Below are 21,219 nucleotides of genomic sequence, written 5' to 3' on the forward strand. Positions count from 1 at the left end.
TCAAATATAACTTTCATTAATAATCTTTAGCCACACTTTCAGTCCTTTGCCAAGCAACTTGAACAACTCTTAAACATTTTGCAAACATTAGTAAACCCACTTCTGTTGTACGTACCCTGCAATAGCATTCATAGCACTCTCTCATTACACTAAATTACATTGAAAACCGTTGTGTGTCAGCACACATCATCTGTCATGTCAAGTGTGTGTGAAATGCAGAAAGATTAAGGCCTGGCCTTGGGGGGTGCGGGGAGAGACTCCACTTTGCAATGTAATCACATCATCTGGGTTTAATTACCTAACGTTGGTCTACAGTGTGGCGCGTGTATTACTTTTCCGACACTTCAAGATCAGAGGATAAATCTCCACTACGAATTACCTTCATCTGTGGAAATCTAGCAGTAATGAGAAATCATGGGTGGACGGATTATGAGGTTTAATATTGTGAGGAAGGCGTAGAGAGACTGAGTGGAATATTTGTGATATTTGTTTAAGCCTGGTGGATTGTGCAATCAACACGCATCTAAGTTAAAGGAGACGTAGTATGGTTTTTATAGGTACCAAGTATTGAATTGTAACATAGGTGGATCATCATGTATATTATTATGAACCACAATATTGACCTAAAAAAGCTCAGTAATTGAAACAGATTCATTGACTTCCTGTTCAAACTGCAGAACTTATAAGCCACGCCTCTTCAGAGAGACATTTTATCGTAGTAAGCGTTGACATGTTAGAACTCTACATGTATCACTTGAAGTCTTAATTTATCTGTGCACTCGAGCCTCATTTGTAGGACAATACAGGATTAGTCAAACATGCAGGAATCAAAATACAACTAGTAAACTATGTCGGTGTAATCCCTCATTCGTCCAGGCGTGTTCCATAGTAGAAAAAGCTTCAGTTGTAGTCATCTGGACTATGTTTGAAAAAATAGACGTTTCGACTCTCATCCAAGAGTCATTGTCAATAAAAGAATTTAGATCGAGAACTCCGATATTAATACTGTTCTGTGGTAAGACCCGCCCATTGGGAGGAACCTTCCTGAAGTAGAAAGAGTTGTTTGTTTCAACAGAAACTCCCCCCTTGTATCTACCGAGCTAGCCTATTCAGAATTTTAATGGGCTATTAGAATCCTCTTTGTCTTTGTGAGACCCTGGCTCAACCACCCTGAGTACCTGATTAGCATCTGAATGTCCTGGTCCTGGTCCTCTACCTTTCCAGGGGTTCAGTATTCCATTATAGATACCAGGAAGATTGAATCTGAGCCCTCCATTTCTGTTTAAAGGTCTTTCTTTTTTAACAAAAATAGCTTCCTTGACTCCTCTTTCAAACCATCTTTTCTCCCTGCTTAAAACCTTCACCTCACGTCTTCAAACGAGTGATTAGAGGCTTCAAGATGGAGATGCACGGCACTCTGTGGTCCTGAACTTGTATTTCTTCTGTGCTGATAAAGCCTCTTGTGTAGAGGCTGTTTTGTCTCACCTATGTACCGTTCTTTACAGCTTTCTTCACTGCATTGGATCGAATAAACTACATTGCTCTGTTTTTGAGTCGGCAACTTGTCCTTAGGGTGAACCAGTTTTTGTCTTAAAGTGTTTCCTGGTTTAAAATAAACAGGGACTTTGTGTTGTCTAAAAATTCTCTGCAGTTTTTCCGACAAGCCAGACACATAAGGGATAGAAACACCCTTCCTTCTCTGTTCAGTTTCCCTTTTGTCCTGCTTCTTGGTTCTCTTCACTCTGTTGAGAGCCCAAGCGGGGTAACCACAGGGTCCGAAATGCCCTCTCAGCCTGTGGTTACCCCGCTTGGGCTCTCAACAGAGTGAAGAGAACCAAGAAGCAGGACAAAAGGGAAACTGAACAGAGAAGGAAGGGTGTCTCTATCCCTTATGTGTCTGGCCTGTCGGAAAAACTGCAGATAATTTTTAGACAACACGAAGTCCCTGTTTATTTTAAACCAGGAAACACTTTAAGACAAAAACTGGTTCACCCAAAGGACAAGTTGCCGACTCAAAAACAGAGCAATATAGTTTATTCGATCCAATGCAGTGAAGAAAGCTGTAAAGAACGTTACATAGGTGAGACGAAACAGCCTCTACACAAGAGGCTTTATCAGCACAGAAGAAATACAAGTTCAGGACCTCAGAGTGCCGTGCATCTCCATCTTGAAGCCTCTAATCACTCGTTTGAAGACGTGAGGTGAAGGTTTCCAGATGACTACAACTGAAGCCTTTTTTCAACTAGTAAACTAGTAATGAGCAAACACTGTTGTAACTGTTAATAAAGTTAATTTTGCATATGTCCTTTAAGTCTTAGGTTTCTCATTTTGTTATTATCGCAAGCGTGTTCGTCCACAAACAGTCAGTGGTTCCAGTGTCCTCCTTGGACAAGACAGTTCACCCCCCTAATTGTGTTGGTTGGAGGGGCTACGGGCTCAGATTGGCAGCCACACTACCCCAAAGCAGCTGTGGCGACAGAAGTATCTTGCCAACATGCGACTACAAATGAGTGAATACTGCATGTTTAGTGTAAAACAAGTTGAGCGTCTGAACAAGCACTTTAAGCAGCTTCCTTCAGTTGTCTAGAACCAGATACTATTGTTTTTGTAATAATTTTAGGTTGATTGCCAGGCTCAAAGTGTATTTTTGTGCTTGTTCCAAACCAGGATAAATGTTCGGCAGAGACATAATAATCACAAAATAAAAGACAAATAATATCCCAATGTGACCGCTAAATTGAAAAAAAAAAAAGACATAGACCTTGGATCGTAATGATTTTGTCATCATTGTTTTCTTTAGACCCTTTCCCTGTTTTAGTATCAATTTATTGCTTTATTGCTTTGCCTTACAACAAATAGTTTAGCAAAAATGAAAAACAAATTAATGACTGGATTAGACCTTTTTAAAGTCTAAACTCAAACTGTTTTCTAATTAGTATTGAACAAAAATCCCCAAGCATGACAGAGTAATAAACTGCTTGACCGCTTTTGAACCAGGGCAGTTCAAATCACTATCTTCTACATGTAATGCCTGGATGTACATGCTCCTTAGAGACGTACAGAAGAGAAGTTTCTCGAGTGGGGGCTCGGAATCCATTTTTCTCATTTGGCATGTGGATTGAAATGAAATCCCTGGACATTTGCAGGTTTGAAAATTGAGTGGTATTCATCTTTTAGCTCTGTCATGAGTCCTCTCCCTCAAGAAATGCCAGTGTTGTCACTGTTGCCAGTTTAGAGAACTTTGAAAGAGAATTGCCTGCATATATACACTAAGAGCAGTAAACAAAATATTAGTACATGCATTTCTCGTAATCCTTTGCAAACCAGGCCAAAATCTGAAATTTCAGCTATAATTTACATTGTCCAAGGTCCTATACTGCTATAACTATCAGCATTGGCTATTGTTACAAGGCCTTTAAGGGTGTGCGCAGTGCTATTTTCCCAGTATAATACAAAGCACTGTCATACATTATTCTGAGCTCTGCATCAAACATTATTGGCAAATCTGCTGAGTTTGTTAAACTTGAGAATAGATGCATTACACAAAACAAGATGAAAAGCACTGTAGGACAACCCAATAAGATCGTGGGTCCAGTGTTGTGCCTGAACGCGTTCATTGAACGAAAGTTCATGAAGGCGTTCATCATTTTGGTGAACGTGTTACTGCTGAAGAACGATAATGTGAAAGCGTTCATTCTGGTGTCTGTGTACGTCCATTCTTTTTATTTTTGTTCAATAAAGTGTCCGATTTCTAGAGACTTCCAGCCGAAAAACACCGTTAAGTTGCCCAAAAAGAGTCTATGTCTAATGTCTGGCATGTGTGAGAGCTCCAGTTGTAGAGGCGATAGATCGCGGAGACAGATTTCGCGTGTCGCACCGCACTGCGCATGCGCATCAAAACAAAAAGCAGCACGTGACCGCAACGTGTGGTCAACAGAGCAGCAACTAGTCGCCCTGCTACGACCAGTTACGTCAGTTTTATGATAAGGTCGGTGAGGATGGGAACAATCTAACATTTATGTGCAAACTTTGCCCTGCAAGTTTTCCCTCATGTTTTTGAGAATATACTGTGGGGCTGAAAGCTGCAACTGCTGCTAGTGTGGACTGAATGGACAGCAACAAATGAGGGAAGTCTGTACCTTCAATGTGAATGTAAATCCTGGGGAAGGATTCAAAATTCGATTTGAAGATGAAATCTGACACATAGTTTCAGCATTAAACTAATACAATAATTGCTGCCTGTGGTTGTATTTGGGCTGTGGAAATAATTTAGAAAAATTATTGCATGATATTGAAAAAAATAACTGAACTAGTTCATTTTTTGGAGCTGTGAACTTAGTTAAAAATGTTGAATTATTAACTATGAACTGAATTAGTTCATTGTAAAATTTGTGAACTATGAACTGAACTAGTTCATGTAGAAAGTGAACTTTCCCAACACTGGTTGGGTCAATACTGCTAAATATCAAACTCACCGATCACAACAAAAATCAATCAGCCAATCACACTTTACATCATCATCACATCTATCTGGAGGTAGATGTAGGTTATTACAGTAGTGTTGTTTGAGCTGCTTATGAAATCCACTTGGTTAAAATGTGCTCTAATGTGGTCCTTTAAGTCTGCGATGTATCAGCTGTCTGCTCCCAGCTCGCACCTCGCCAGCTCCGGAGCAGACAGCAACACGGAGCAGCCACATGTTTCTGTAAACATGCACGAAACTACAAGCTCTCCTCTTTTTGTTAAAAACACAATAGAGCTTCAGAGCCAAATGCGTTGTCTATTAGCCGTATGAAGTGACGTAAAGTTTTCTCATTGCATCCACAGAACGCACAGACGTCACTTGTTTACAGCTATTCACATGCTGGTGATTTACATGCGTGCCTTTAATGTAAAAATAGCCATGGATTTGTGAAAGCTCCGGTGTCTTATTTTGCCAAGAAAATTTGATTTCTGAAGCTTTACAAATTTACATGTGCATCAAGGAAAAATGCAAAGCACTTCATGGTTTTGTCAAAGTCCTGTTTGAAAGTGGCACCTCATAAACACTGTAGCTCGCTGTTCTCTTCTGCACGTTTTCCTTCCCAAAACTATTCAAACTGCCCCTCTCTTCACCCAAGTTACTAAGACACGTGACCGGAGGTTAGATGACACAATAACAAACCCTTACATACTTTTTTATTTTCGACATGATCTTGGCTGATGTATTGTTCGTACCTGTGAGCAGCTCTCGGATCTCCACGTCGGTCGTCTTCCTCAGCAGCCGCACCAGAGCAGGGATTCCTCCACAGTTCTTCAGGGCGATCTTATTGTCATCGTTGGCTTTGCCGTAGACCAGGTTTCGGAGAGCACCACATGCGCTACGATGAACATCTGTCATCCTGTGGTCCAGCAAGTCCACCAGCAACTGGATCCCGCCCTGTCGCCGGATCTGAGAAGAGGACACGGAATAATTGAATATGAAGATCCACGTAAACTGTAATTCAAGAGGAACAACATACAATCCTGCTTAGAATTGAAAAATAAAGCTACATTAAATATGTTGGTGGAATGGTAATGCATTTAGACTTGATACTGGTTTATTCCTGGCTAACTTTTTAGTTTATAGTTTGAAACGTAAAACAAGCTCAGAGTGCACAATAAAACATAAACTTTATTTTAATGTTGAAGGTGAACTTTTCTGGTAAGTCGATAAGTAGTTGCTGTACAATTTAGGTGTGTTGCTCCTGAGAGGAATAGTATCAGACAAAAGACAGTACTAAATCTTCAAAATAAAATTTTGAGTTTGTAAAAAAGCTGAAAAGGCATGTCACAGTCTTCTATCAGTACCTTATAAGCAGTTAGATGGATAAAAACGTTATTGATCCCGAGGGAAATTGCTGCGGTCTGTCGCTCACATTCACGCAGCGGCTCATTATTTTGATTAATGCAATATTCAGCAACTTTCAGTAGGAAATGTGGCGAAATAAATCTCCAATTAGGTTCATAATCGTTTCCAATTATTCTTAATATGTAACTAGAAAACTAGAAATGATTGGCAAACATTACAACCTCTGTGAATCTCTCAGTTTTAACTGGCAAAGACAAAATATAGGCCAGACTTTAAAACACATAACCCAATTTAGTCGCCGCAGAGATGGAACGGAGACAAGCCAGTGCCACATTGAACTGTCTCCCAAATAGCCCTGGTCTGAAAAATACACCTGCCTCCACAAAGCACTCCATCCTTTGTACCTGCCAGGTCCTTATTTCACCAGGAGAGTCGTAAAATTGCAGAGACAAAGATCTTCTTGGGACTAACATGCGTTCATTGTGCGGACACAAAGTATATTTTCCAGCCTTTTCTGTGTGCCATTAATGTCAGGAGAACTTTGCTTGCCCTCAAATCTGCTGTCTCCATGGGGATTAATAAAGAGCAATTGTGGTTGGATTGAGCCGACATTGAAGAGAAAGACAGCAGCAGTTTCACCAAGAGGCTAAATGATGGCCATCGCCGAGTACAGAAGAACTGGAACGAAAAGGCTTGAAGCGTCTGCAAGGAATACATGCTACAAACAGTACAAAGTAGAACTACTTGTTTTATTGTACTAATTAGGGTGATCACATGTCCCACGCATTGAGAGAATGTCCCACTTTTCTCTTTTTGACATTGTTCATTGTTTTTATGTTGTACCAAATCACCAAGACAAGTTCCTATGTTTGTGAATTCTGTTCATTGACAACGAGAATAAACCCTTTCTGATTCTGATGCTAAGTGAATTGCACAAAAAGTGAGATTTACAAAAATGTTTCATCTTCTCACACATACATTAAGATTTAGTGGCTTTCAATGTTGTAACATGTTGGCAACTGATGCTTTTCCAACCTACTACGTCATTAATAATATTGAATAAGTACTAATACATGTATAGTGCGTTCACTTCCTGTTTTGATGCTGGTTCAATCTAGATGCAGATTTGGTTTGGCCCTGTTCAAGTCCTTTAGCCTTGGTCTAGTCCAGGTTTGTTTCCCTTGCATGTAACCATTACATGTCTTCCTCTGTGTTGCCGTCAAACCATTTAAAATGATGAATAGCCCATACACGATGACCTCAATAACACTTGCATAATACATTCAGTGCTGTGGAGGTTTGAGCTGTCTGGTAATGGTCCTCTGCATTCACCAGACTGAAGTATATAGACCTGTTTGGGAGATATAATATTGCTCTTTTGTACGAAGCAACATGAAGACATTGCACAAAAACGGTTGTCATGGCGCTGTGGAGCTGTCTTTGCAGAGGACACCCAGGGCAAGCTGTAAATATACTTGTGTTTTTATTTTCTGTCTACACCAAAAGGGTTATGTTTTTGTTATTTGGCAGTCAATCAACAAGATGTGAAAAAAACAGGACATGTTGATCTGGGTCACAGTATTAGGAAAACTACTGAATGCACATTGAGAGATAAGTTTGAGCACGTTTTCAAAGATAAGCTACTTGAGGTGTCAGTTTAGGATCATCTTAAACATTTATGTAAGTTAACTGTGGTCAAATTGTGAACTTCTTAGACGCAAAACAACAATATTTCAGAACCCTCCCAATTGGGGAAAGCAACTGAACCCACACTACATGAGACCTTTAAAAACTTTGAGTAACGCGTAATCGCTCTGTGCAATCACGTCCCTTTCTTTCACTCTTGAAAACTAAGAAGTGCGCATTAGGTTGTGGATATGTGGTAAAAAACTTTTATACTGCCATGAGTGAGAACAACTAGTTTCTTTTCTGCGTTAGCTTTGAGTTGTTAGCCGTAGAACTGATTGCACGTGCTCCTCGTCTGTACAAATACAAAATACAGAAGAACAGACTTATTGAAATGTATATAGAGCAACCAGAGATCCCCGTGTGCTCTGTTTGTGAAGAGTTTGTGTTTGTGAAGAGTTATACATTGTACACTCAGATTTATGCACTGTTGTTTGTACCTCAGATTTGATCTTGTTGTCTCCGAAGCAGAGGTGCTGCAGATAAGCCGCGGCATTCGACTGAACGGATGGAAATTGATGCTGCAACATCTGGATGACCTCCGGCAGCTCTGGGTCCCTCCAGCCAAACTCTCTGAAAACACACAGGAAATGCATTCAAACAGATGAAGACAGGGAAAAAACAACAATACAGAGCATCTGTTGTTGTAGGCGCATGGCGGTGGGCTGAATGCAAATAACAGAAAGAAACAGAGAAAATGTTCCATATGAGTATAAATGTATTTTCGATGATCTTTATTCCTATCAAAGGCAGTCTCTGACAATCATCCACCTCTGCCTGGTGTAAATTAATTAACACAATGATTTAGCCTACATTTTACCCATGAAACCTTCCGTGGGAGTGGGCTCAATGTACTGCTATAAAGTCGAATCAAAGTAATGACAAAAAATAGACATAACCTTTAAAATTCTTTCATTGGAAGGGCATAAAAATCTAGCTTCAGGACCAGTCTTACCTGTGTACATTAGATTTATTTAGAACCTCAGCAAAAATATTGAGGTTCTTTATCCTAATTTATCAATCTACTGAAAAAAAACCAAAACCATCACAATAATAAATACAGTGCAAAATATCTAGTAACAAGTTTAGAATTAGTAAAGCTTGTACTTTATGGTGCCAGCTTTTGTTGTAAAAATACATTAGAACATAAGCTTAGAGCAGTTTTAAGACTCCATTATGAACTTGATGGAAGCCTGCTTATAAAAGGTACGACAGCCAAAAATACCATCGATCAAAGAATATGCTAAGTCTCGTGGATGAACAGTGGAAGCTTCCTCTTTTCTTCTGACTGGTTCAATGCTTTTGTCTGACAGAGGAACCTGACTGCTTTTGCCTTCAGGCTCGCTTTAGGCAAAAAGACGCTCATTTCCACCACACAGAGCTTAGCTGGGCCTTGAAGTGCAAACCGTACAGTGGTGTGAGGCAGAAAAAAGAGACTTGATGAGCGTGAGAACGATCAGATGTGAGGCCAGTGAAGTTATGGTAATGTTCAAAGGCAATAGGGAGGCAGGTTTTGTACAGAGTAGATTTTCCGTAACCGATGGCAACAAGCCAAATCTCTTGAAGGTGAAGACTGAAAATGAGACTGTTGTGGTGATGAAGATTAAGATTACTCAGGATTTGAATGGGTGAACATGTGAAATGACAAGCTGTCACAGTCCACACCAATAAAATCAATAAAATCAAATGTATTATTGTAAATTGCATGTTCGAGCAACGTTTAAAATACTGTACATATAAGTATTCTTGTTATGACCATAAACTGTATAAATAGTATAAGTCAATGGTTAATACACAGTGTAGAATAGGTTTTGAAGCTTATGACAGCCTGTTCTTCAAGTTTTCTTCCTCTTTGTAGAGCACAAGTTTATTTTTAGAGCACAATTCGCACAATTCGTACACAAGGCAAAACAAGGCAAGCAATTGTGACACTGAAATCATCCTCTTTGGCCACAGAAACAGAGAGAACATGTTAGCAGTCACCTCCAGAGTCTACAAACCTCCAAATCAAGTTAGAAATCCGGGTAACGATGGACTCAGATTTGAACTTTAACAACCACGTCAAATCAATAACATCAGCAGCTTTTTACCATCTGAATGACATTCCAAAATCAAAAGCATAAGATAAGATAAGATAAGATAATCCTTTATTGTCCCACATGGGGAAATTCCATTGATGCAACGCAGGTAGATACAGAGATAGATACAGAAGAAAAGAACAAATAACTTATAGGAAGTTTGAAAAACACTCTCAGTAGAAGATCTCTTATAAAAATCTTAGGATGTCCGCCGGGATAACGTGACGATCTCCGGGTAAGACGACTGTTCTCCGCAGTTTCATGAGTTCCTCCTTTGTGTAAACGCGGTACGTCAGGACGCATAGTGTCTAAACCAGACTTGGAAAGACTTATAAATACGTTTGTCTCCAGTAGATTAGACTACTGTAACGGCCGCTCACTGGCCTCTCCAAACGAGTTGTAAAACAGCTGCAGTACATCCAGAACGCTGCTGCTCGGGTCCTGACAAGAACCAGGAAGTATGATCACATTAGTCCTGTTCTCAGGTCTCTGCACTGCCCCCTGTGGCTCAGAGAAGAGACTTTAAAGCAGCTCTGCTTGTGTACAAGTCTCTCCATGGCCTAGCACCAAAGTACATCTTGGATATGTTAGTGCCATATGAACCATCTCGGACTCTGAGGACCTCAGGGACCGGCCTCCTGCTGGTGCCCAGAGTCAGGACAAAACATGGACCGGCCTCCTGCTAGTACCCAGAGTCAGGACTAAACATGGACCGGCCTCCTGCTGGTGCCATAGTCAGGACTAAACATGGACCGGCCTCCTGCTGGTTCCAGAGTCAAGACTAAACATGGACCGGCCTCCTGCTGGTGCCAGAGTCAGGACTAAACATGGACCGGCCTCCTGCTGGTGCCAGAGTCAGGACTAAACATGGACCGGCCTCCAGCTGGTTCCAGAGTCAGGACTAAACATGGACCGGCCTCCTGCTGGTGCCAGAGTCAGGACTAAACATGGACCGGCCTCCTGCTGGTGCCAGAGTCAGGACTAAACATGGACCGGCCTCCTGCTGGTGCCAGAGTCAGGACTAAACATGGGAAATCTGCATTTCAGTTTTATGCAGCTAAAATCTGGAACGGTGAGACAGACTGTCATATGAACTTTGAATTGCCTCGTGTACAAATTGTGCTCTACAAATAAACCTGCCTTGCCTAATTACTGTCTGATAATTCAATCTTTGTCACATTTAAATCATGTGTTTTACAAATTTAAAAATCTCAAACCCGTATGTATTGGGAGCATTAATTAAAATTAAAATAAACTAATATTTATCCTCAACGTTAGTTTACTCAAAATTGCATTTTGATTGATTCCTGCATGTTTGAGTGTCGTCCTGCTACACATTCCTGTACTTAATTGTGATAAATTGAAAAATTAAGGCTCTGAGTGATATATGTTGGGTTCTAAAATGTCACATAGCCACTTTTCAAAAATAAAACACGTAAAAGACAAACCCTTGATTGTTGTTATGGTGAAATATCACTATGAAGTTCTTTAGTTTTAAACAGGAAGTCAATGGACCCATTTCTATCAGTAAGAAGTTTTAGAACAATATTGTAGTTTACAGTAAACACAATATAAAATGATAATCTATTTATGTTACAGTTCAATACTAAGTACATGAAAATGAAACATACAGAAATATTCTGCTCCAAAAACAAAGATGTTTTAAAAATTTTATGTCTGCACCCTAAACATGTAAAACCCTCAAACAAGGTCTTCTCCCTTCTAGGCACGTTCCACCGCAGACATATTAATACTATTATGCATGTATACTAGTATCAGGCTCCATTACTGTGATTAGAGGTGACATAACCTTGTGTAGGTCACCTTGCGGGCTAATTGACTTGATAAAACAAGGCGGCGTTACAGCGGGCCGGGCTGTCACATGTGTTTGTGTGTTGTAATTAGAACAAGGGGACATTCGATAAGAACAGTGATACACATGACACACTGAGACCTGGACCACGAGGGGCGACCATAAAGTGTAATGGGAACGACTGGAGGAATGGTCATCGACATCTCACGTTCAAAGATTATGAGCTGAAATGGTCAATGTGACTTTAACTCACACAGGGAGGGAGTGATAGAGGTAGAATGTCCCAATATGACTGGTATTCAGACAAGAATAGCATGTTTACAGGCGGTAGATTCTTTGTCTTTTGTTTTTTGCTTTTAAAGATGTAGCTTTTATATTATTGCTTTGCCTGAAATGTTCTACACAGGGGTCACTAATGTGGCGTTTTTGCCACTTTGCCACTTTTATATTATAATATACACACACATAGAGTATTATAATAGGCCTAGTTATTTTTCACAATTAATTATTTATTATAATTTATATAAAATGGTCTAATGATGGTTTTAAAATGAATTGAAAAGTTTTATTGCTCATTTGCTCACACACCGGACTCCTATGCACGAATCAATGCAGCGATGTGATTGGCTGATTGGCGTTATATGCAAAAACCTTAACGTGAAAAGTGTTGCAAAGCAAACTCCCTCATCGGTGAGCTCTGCGTTTCTTTCTTGGACTGATCTTCCACGATCTAAAAGCTTTTCCCGCCGCGCTTTGACCTGACACACGGTGAGGCACGGACAGGGTGAGCGTGGTCAGGCTCCTGTGTGTTTGGAGCAAGATGGAGGGAACCAAACTTATTTGAAACAACTTCTAAAAAGCCTCTCCTTGAACCGACACCTTAACGTGGTGGAGGGGTTTGAGTGCCCGAATGATCCCGGGAGCTATGTTGTCGGGGGCTTCATGCCCCTGGTAGGGTCTCCCAAGGCAAACAGGTCCTAGGTGACGGGTCAGACAAAGATCGGTTCAGAAGCCTCTTATGATGACAACACGAACAAGGCAGTTTACGTCGCCCGGATTGGCGTCACCGGGGCCCCATCCTGGAGCCAGGCCTGGGATGGGTGCTCCATGGCGAGCGCCTGGTGGCCGGGTCTTACCCCACGGGGCCCGGCCGGGCACAGCCCGAAAGAGCGACGTGGGGCCGCCCTCCCGTGGGCCCACCACCCGCAGGAGGATCCATAAGGGGCCGGTGCAGAGAGATCTGGGCGGCAGTCGACGGTAGGGGCCTCGGCGACCAGATCTCCAGACACAGAGACTAACTCTGGGGACATGGAATGTCACCTCGCTGGGGGGGAAAGAGCCTGAGCTTGTGCGGGAGGTTGAGCGATACCGACTAGATATAGTCGGCCTCACTTCCACGTACAGTTTGGGCTCTGGAACCCGTCTCCTCGAGAGGGGCTGGACGCTCCACTTCTCTGGTGTTGCCCGCGGGGAGAGGCGGCCGGCTGGTGTGGGCTTGCTGATAGCCCCTCAGTGAACGAGAGGGTCGCGTCCCTCCGCCTTCGGGTGGGGGACAGGTCTCTCACTGTTGTGGCGGCCTACGGGCCGAACAGCAGTGCAGAGTACCCGGCCTTCTTGGAGTCCTTGGGAGGGGTACTGGACAGTGCACCGACCGGGGACTCCGTTGTTCTACTGGGGGACTTCAACGCCCACGTGGGCAATGACAGTGACACCTGGAGAGGGGTGATCGGGAAGAACGGCTTCCCCGATCTGAACCCGAGCGGTGTTCAGTTATTGGACTTCTGTGCTAGCCACGGATTGTCCATAACGAACACCATGTTCAAGCACAAGGGTGTTCATCAGTGCACATGGCACCAGGACACCCTAGGCCGGAGGTCAATGATCGACTTTGTTGTCGTGTCATCAGACCTCCGGCCGCGTGTCTTGGACACTCGGGTGAAGAGAGGGGCAGAGTTGTCAACCGATCACCACCTGGTGGTGAGTTGGATCCGCTGGCGGAGGAGGAAGCCGGACAGACTTGGCAGACCCAAGCGCATTGTGAGGGTCTGTTGGGAACGTCTAGTGGAGCCCTCTGTCAGTAGGGTATTCAACTCGCACCTCCGGGAGAGCTTCTCCCATGTCCCGGGGGAGGCTGGGGACATTGAGTCCGAGTGGACCATGTTCTCCGCCTCCATTGTTGATGCGGCTGCTCGGAGCTGTGGTCGCAAGGTCTCCGGTGCCTGTCATGGCGGCAACCCCCGAACCCGGTGGTGGACACCGGAAGTAAGGGATGCCGTCAGACTGAAGAAGGAGGCCTATCAGGCCACTCTGGCTTGTAGGTCTCCGGAGGTCATCGATGGGTATCGGCAGGCCAAGCGAGCCGCGGCTCGTGCTGTCGCAGAGGCAAAAACCCGGGCCTGGGAGGAGTTCGGGGAGGCCATGGAGGAGGACTATCGGTCGGCACCAAAGAAATTCTGGCAAACCGTCCGGCGCCTCAGGAGGGGGAAGCAGTGTCTCACCAACACCGTTTACGGTGCGGGTGGAGGCCTGCTGACCTCGACTGGGGATGTCGTCGGACGGTGGAAGGAATACTTTGAGGATCTCCTTAATCCCTCAGTCACGTCTTCCGAAGAGGAAGTAGAGACCGGGGACTCGGAGGCTGGCTCATCCATCACCCAAGCTGAAGTCACTGAGGTTGTTTGCAAACTCCTCGGTGGCAGGGCTCCGGGGGTGGATGAGATCCGCCCTGAGTACCTAAAGTATCTGGATGTTGTAGGACTGTCTTGGTTGACACGTCTCTGCAACATCGCGTGGCGTTCGGGGACCGTGCCTCTGGACTGGCAGACCGGGGTGGTGGTCCCTCTGTTCAAGAAGGGGGACCGGAGGGTGTGTTCCAACTACAGAGGGATCACACTCCTCAGCCTCCCAGGTAAGGTCTATTCCAAGGTACTGGAGAGGAGAATCCGACCGATAGTCGAACCTCGGATTCAGGAGGAGCAGAGTGGTTTTCGTCCCGGTCGTGGAACACTGGACCAGCTCTATACCCTCCATTGGGTGCTCGAGGGTTCATGGGAGTTTGCCCAACCAGTCCACATGTGCTTTGTGGATCTGGAGAAGGCTTTCGACCGTGTCCCTCGGGGTGTCCTTTGGGGGGTGCTCCGGGAGTACGGGGTCCGGGGCCCTTTGCTCAAGGCTGTCCGGTCCCTGTATGACCGGAGCAGGAGCTGTGTTCGCATTGCCGGCAGTAAGTCAGACCTGTTCCCAGTGCATGTTGGACTCCGCCAGGGCTGCCCTTTGTCACCGGTTCTGTTCATAATTTTTATGGACAGAATTTCTAGGCGCAGTCGGGGGTCGGAGGGTGTCCGGTTTGGGGACCACAGGATCTCATCTCTGCTGTTTGCAGACGATGTTGTCCTGATGGCTCCATCAAACCCGGACCTGCAACATGCACTGGGACGGTTTGCAGCCGAGTGTGAAGCGGCTGGGATGAGAATCAGCACCTCCAAATCCGAGGCCATGGTTCTCGACCGGAAAAAAGGTGGCTTGCCCTCTCCAGGTGGGTGGGGTGTCCTTGCCCCAAGTGGAGGAGTTCAAGTATCTCGGGGTCTTGTTCACGAGTGAGGGAAGGATGGAGCGTGAGATCGACAGGCGGATCGGTGCAGCGGCTGCAGTGATGCAGTCGCTGCATCGGACTGTTGTGGTGAAGAGGGAGCTGAGCCGAAAGGCAAAGCTCTCTATTTACCGGTCGGTCTACGTTCCTACCCTCACCTATGGTCATGAGCATTGGGTAGTGACCGAAAGAACAAGATCGCGGATACAAGCGGTCGAAATGAGTTTCCTCCGCCGTGTGGCTGGGCGCTCCCTTAGAGATAAGGTGAGGAGCTGGGCCACACGGGGGGAGCTCGGAGTAGAGCCGCTGCTCCTCCACGTCGAGAGGAGCCAGCTGAGGTGGTTCGGGCATCTGTTCCGGATGCCTCCTGGGCGCCTCCCTCGGGAGGTGTTTCAGGCATGTCCCACCGGGAAGAGGCCCCGGGGAAGACCCAGGACACGCTGGAGAGACTATGTCTCTCGGCTGGCCTGGGAACGCCTCGGGATCCCCCCGGAGGAGTTAGAGGAAGTGTCTGGGGAGGAGGAAGTCTGGGAGTCCCTGCTCAGACTGCTGCCCCCGCGACCCGGCCCCGGATAAAGCGGCAGAAGATGGATGGATGGATGGAACTTCTAAAAAGCTGCTCATTCTTAACACTCAGGAAGATTGCACTGCTCATTCTTCTCGAATAAAGGGCTTATGCTTTTCGTGTCAGAGGTTCGAATCTAGACCGGACTGCGCTTGGGTCTGGATCTGGACCAGAGTCCAGTGGCATTAAATGCACTACACTGTGGCATTAAATGTATCCATATTGCATTTATTCAATAACGAAGAAAAACATGCACTTGTATGTGAGTGGTTTCATTTATAAAGCATGTGTATTTACAAAAAAATAATTCTGAACTTTGCATTTGTAAAATTCAGATATGAGTCTGACTTATGCAGCAGGACATATGTTAGTGAAAGCAATAATATCTCCATGGTGACAAGCAGGCCCTCCACCAGAAAAGTTACATAGTGCACCTTTGTTTAAAACTAAAGTTGTATAAGGCCACACATTATGGGACTGATTGTAGTTTAATTGTGTCATAAAATTATACAATTATTTGCATTAAAAAAGTGTCAAAGAATGTAATTTTATCAAGAAAAAATCCACACCTATTAATAATGTTAGTATTAGTAATAAATCTTGTACCCATGCATGTGTTTTAGCCCTTCAAAACAGCTGGATCCATTGTTTGACAACCAAAAAAGATAATCCAACTTCAAATATGAGATGCACTTTACAAATTCAGACTAAAACTACAGTTCACATAGTGGTCATGCGCATGTAGGAGAGAATAAACACTTGACTGAATGGTTCTTGTTGTTGGCAGCTCGCAGCCGCACACCCACATGCTCTAAATGACTACATGTGAGAGCAGCTTATTGTGCTAACGAAAAGGGGCATAAACAGCAAAAAAAAAAAGAAGGAAAATTGGAACGAGAAACGTGACAGCAATAAAAAAACAATAGTTCTGGCTGCAGGAGTGAAACATCAAAGCTCATCCACCTCCAATTGTGGCTCAGGGCTGTGACACGACAAATGGACACTGCAAAATGTACTTACTTACAAATGAACGTATTAAACTCCACTCCACTCTACATGTACTACGGAATCTATCTATCTATCTATCGATCTATCGATCTATCTAACAGTATCATTTTTCTACAGTACGGAATACAATGAATCAGTGTTCCACATTCAGTACATTTTGGAATATTATTGAGCTCTAGCACGTTACATACATTTGCTTTAACCATTTGAAATTGATTTGTCTGATGCGTAAATGAATAGATCTGGCATAAACTTAAGGCATAAGACATTTTCGAGTCCCCTTCTAATGACAAATCTTCATTCTAAACTAAACTTGACTTTTAAACATCTTGTACTAAATGTGACCCAGATGCCCAAGTATTAAACACATTTTATTTTGATACAAGGCATTATGTACATACAAACAAAATTGGTAAAATATGTGCATTAGGTCTGTCTGTTTTTGTGTGTGTGTGTGTGTGTGTGTGTGTACATAAACATAAACATAAACTGAAACTCAGGAACAGCACCAAAATATTGTCTTTGATCTTATTCAGATTTTATTCAGAACTAAATTATCGCCTTATGGGAACACATACACATATTTCTTTTATACTTTAAACATATATATATTTAGTAGAAAAAGCTTCAGTTGTAGTCATCTGGACTCAGTTCAAACTGAGTCCAGATGACTACAACTGAAGCTTTTTCTACTATGGAACACGCCTGGACGAATGAGGGATTACACCGACATATATATATTTAGCTTCAACTATGAGCCCAATGTTCGTGAAAACACTACAATTAACCTAGTAATAAACCTGAACAAACAGATCAGTATAGAGAAACATCAAGGTCAATGGACCTATATTAAGTGTAATATTCAGGTGGCTGGTGATTACAGCAGGTAAGATATCTTCAGTAAAAAACAAAAAAACGCTTTGAAACTTTCTTTACAAATGCTATTTAACAAATGAATAACAAACCGTTTAATCGTTTCTGGCTAGAAAATTAATGGAAATAGTCTAGTCCCAGTGTAACAGTTCACTCTGAGGATTTACTGTATGAGGCCAGAAGCTTTCCTCTTTATACACGACCGTAGTGTGAGAAATAAACTTGTTTTAAATATGTCTGACAAAACAGAACTAGTGTATTTGTCTAGGGATGACTTGCCCGTGTCTAATAGAGAAATACTTTCAGCAGAACAATATCAATATTCACATCACCGAAAGGGCAACAGTCTGAATATAAATAAAGTACAGATTTCAGCTATTAAAGTCCAGATATCCAGGCTATTAGCTGCTCCCTCACACAGACTCATTTGTGTCTTGCTGTGCGGCGCTGAACCATAGAAGATGAATATCAGGTGAACCAGCTAAAATGGGGCAGATTTCCACTCTAGTTGTCATCATTTTATCACAAAATATTTTTGCTTTAATGCGCCGGAGGCCAACAGCAGTGCTTTTAGAAATCCGCCCAAAACCGCATTTTTCATCAAGCACAATTCAGAAAGGCAGACATTTTAGATTTACTGTTCATCCATATAACTTCAGGATCATTGTATACATCATTTACATTGTGTATAAAATGGTCGGTTAGACACAACATTTTACACAAAATCCCATTCACTAATGTATTAATTCAGTTAAAGCAATTTAGTTTGACAATTTCACCAACGGAAGGACGTTGGACAGAACCCATTGTAATCAGGGATGTCACAATATGAATGTTTTGTGTTACAATTAGAAACATCACAATAATACGATTATTCAAGATTACTGAGACCGTGACCAAACAACAAAAGAAGAATCTTACATTTTCTGCTTGGTGTCCACTGCATGATTTTCTTTTTGTCTTATAAGATTTATGGATGCCACATCTTTCGTTGCAGATGGCTAAAATCGTGCAGTGGACACCAGCGGACACTATACCTCAAGTTTAAAAGTGAATGACGAAATTCAGATAAAAAAGTACTTTGCATTGAATAGAATTTTGGACAGGGCAAACACCCCGACCCTCACAAATCACATATAAGAATCCATCTTGTCCTTGTTTAAAGACAGTATACAATACTTATAACTGTTGAGCACTAGGTAACTTTTCTGGTTTGATGTCCACTATCTGATTGTCTCTATGGAGATGTGATTGCTTTGTCTACAATGTTCCAAAGAATGACATTAAATCTATCCATCTCGCATTTACTCAATTGCTGGTGTTTTATTGCTCCAAAAATACCAAAAAAAAACATAATTTTTTTCACAGATCTGACCTATAACTTGGCCTTGTGACCTACTTGTCTCCATGAAGATTGGTTGAATACTACATAACATTCTGGACACACCATGGAGACAAGAAGGTGGCAGAAAAGTTACATATAATGCACCTATACCCCAAAAAGGTCTTAAAATAAAGATGAATAAAGTACAATTTTCTGATAAATCGGGACAATTTCGCCACATGTGCGATACTGATAAGCTCCAATAACATATGCAATCCAATTTAGAAAAATATCCAATACAGTCTAAGATTATAAATGCTTTACATCTCAGTATCCGCAGTATACATACAGAATAGTTTCTTTGTTCCTGAGCGTCCAGGTGGGCTCTCCTCCTCTCATGTTTGTTTATACTGTATGTGCGTTTCTGTCACGCCGCCAAAACGTTCTCACCACAATGAGCCCCACAATTAAACCCCGGTAAATACATCAACAACGTATGAATTATGGAGAAGCTGGAGGCAGATCAGGGCTATATCAGGCTGAAAGGATTTTCTATGAGTCAGGCTTTTGGGGAATAGTGTTTCTGAAAGCTGAGATTCTTGTGCATGTTTTGCCACTGCTGAGCGCTGTCGGGTGGATGAAGATTGGTGCGCTGAGTCATTGTGCACACAGACAGCAAGCGCAGGGTCCCACCGAGTGAAGGGGAGAGAGGGGACAAGGAATGCTGATTAACCACATTAACTTTGGAGCAGACAACTTTGAAAGCTTGGGAAAGACTGTTAGGTAACAAATGGGCAAATCGATGTTAAACTGCAAACTCCATTAACTTGTTTTATTATAGTAGCAAAACTGCCCTTGAAAAGAACCCAAGTCCCTGTCTGATTTAGATCATCTCAGATGTTTTTACTCTCTCAGTGTTTTTAACAATGCATGAGGAATATGCTAAAATTTGAACGTAAATGTCAGGTTAATAAAGTTTGTTTGCGACTTTCTTCCAACATTTGCCATATTCTGCTTTTTTCTCTCTCTGCCACCTCTAGTTTTATCAAGCAGTTGTTTTAGCCCAACCACTGCCTTATACCGGCTGCAATCTCCATCCAATCGTGCAAACATTGCTCATATGTAAGAAGATTTAAAGAGGGGAAAAAAACATTACTAATCTTTGCCATACATATCCATTAGTCAAATAGGAATGCATGTACGATTTATTTTATTGAAGCTACAATATTATTACTAATACTATTTCATGTGTTTTCAAGAGAAAAACAGTTGCTATTGTTACTACTACTATTGTTACATAAGTTTAAAGTTCATACAATGTACGAAAGAAGAGTTCAATGAATCTGACATAAAAAAACAAGAGTTTGATCATAATACAGTCCATTATGCAGTAGTAGAGTATATGATGTATGCTATAAATATGAGTTTGTGCTTCTACAACTCTGGCTTAGTTTTATGTTTGGTAGTATTTGCATATTCAGGGAACAGTATAGAAGCGTAGAATATTATGTACTCCTGTTCTGCCTGTGTCCTCCCCTGACCTCCGATCAGTGTGAAAGAAATAAGACTCCTTCAAAAGCCGAACACAATAATAGCCACAAAGAAGAGAGTTTTCCTTGGAGAGAAAACCTAAATAGGTACAAACAGAAAAAGAAAATGCAAAACAAAGAATAGTTGAATGACATTTAAAAGGCGTCCGTTCAGGCATTTGAGGACAGTGGTTTGACTTAGGCTGAACAATATGAAAATAAATATGTTTTCCATTATGTTAGCGTTATTATTGCAGTATTTTAAAGCTGGAATACCAGATTTTCAAACTGGAATAGGAAGTAGATAGTTAAATCTAGTTTAAGTCAGTTACATTAAAACTGAAACTTTCTTAGTTTAATCGTCAACCATTTGTCAAAAAGAAAAAAAAACGAAAAAGACTAAATCAAGACCAAAACAAGGATAAAAGATGATAAACAAAATCTTCCTCAAAAAACAGTTAATTTCCTTATGACTTTGTGTGATTGCGATATGTTAATATTCTTACTAGCTTGATAATTGCCTAAGTCAATATATTGTGCAGCCCAGTACGTAACCATGTAGGATTCACAATAGAAAGGAGGCATATGCAGGTTTATGCGCTGCCTCAGTTGAATACTTGAATGCCCGGTGAGGCCAGAGGAGATGGGGAAAGGTCAGATGAAGCCAGGCAGAAACAGACAAACACAATGCATCTACACATGGTCAGTATGGATCACAGCTTCTGGCGGCTTTTAAGAGCATGAAATCACATCAGGCACCTCTATGGCCTGCAAGATGGGCCCTTACACAAGACTTAAAATTTTAACTTGAGCAGACATGTGCAATGAGGTAACAGTTTGAGACAAGCTCGAGCTGTCCACGAGATCTGACTTATACGACACAATGCACTGCTGATGCTGTGACACTAAGAAGACTTTTGGGGT

The 21,219-nt window shown here is 42.4% G+C and overlaps 1 protein-coding gene across 1 annotated transcript in view; it reads right to left on the reverse strand.

Annotated features, from left to right (window-relative positions):
• The window catches only part of ctnnd2b (catenin (cadherin-associated protein), delta 2b), a 149,650-nt gene that overhangs the window by 34,092 nt on the left and 94,339 nt on the right, over positions 1-21,219 (reverse strand). The window contains exons 12-13 of the mRNA XM_072440958.1: positions 7,957-8,089; positions 5,218-5,431 (exon numbers count right to left, since the gene is read on the reverse strand). Coding sequence (XP_072297059.1) covers positions 5,218-5,431; positions 7,957-8,089 — 347 coding nt within the window. The remainder of the gene's footprint in view (positions 1-5,217; positions 5,432-7,956; positions 8,090-21,219) is intronic.

This window comes from Eucyclogobius newberryi, unplaced genomic scaffold, assembly GCF_026437365.1.
Source record: "Eucyclogobius newberryi isolate DKJ021-1_F unplaced genomic scaffold, fEucNew1.0.hap1 SCAF_12, whole genome shotgun sequence".
Taxonomy (NCBI): domain Eukaryota; kingdom Metazoa; phylum Chordata; class Actinopteri; order Gobiiformes; family Gobiidae; genus Eucyclogobius; species Eucyclogobius newberryi.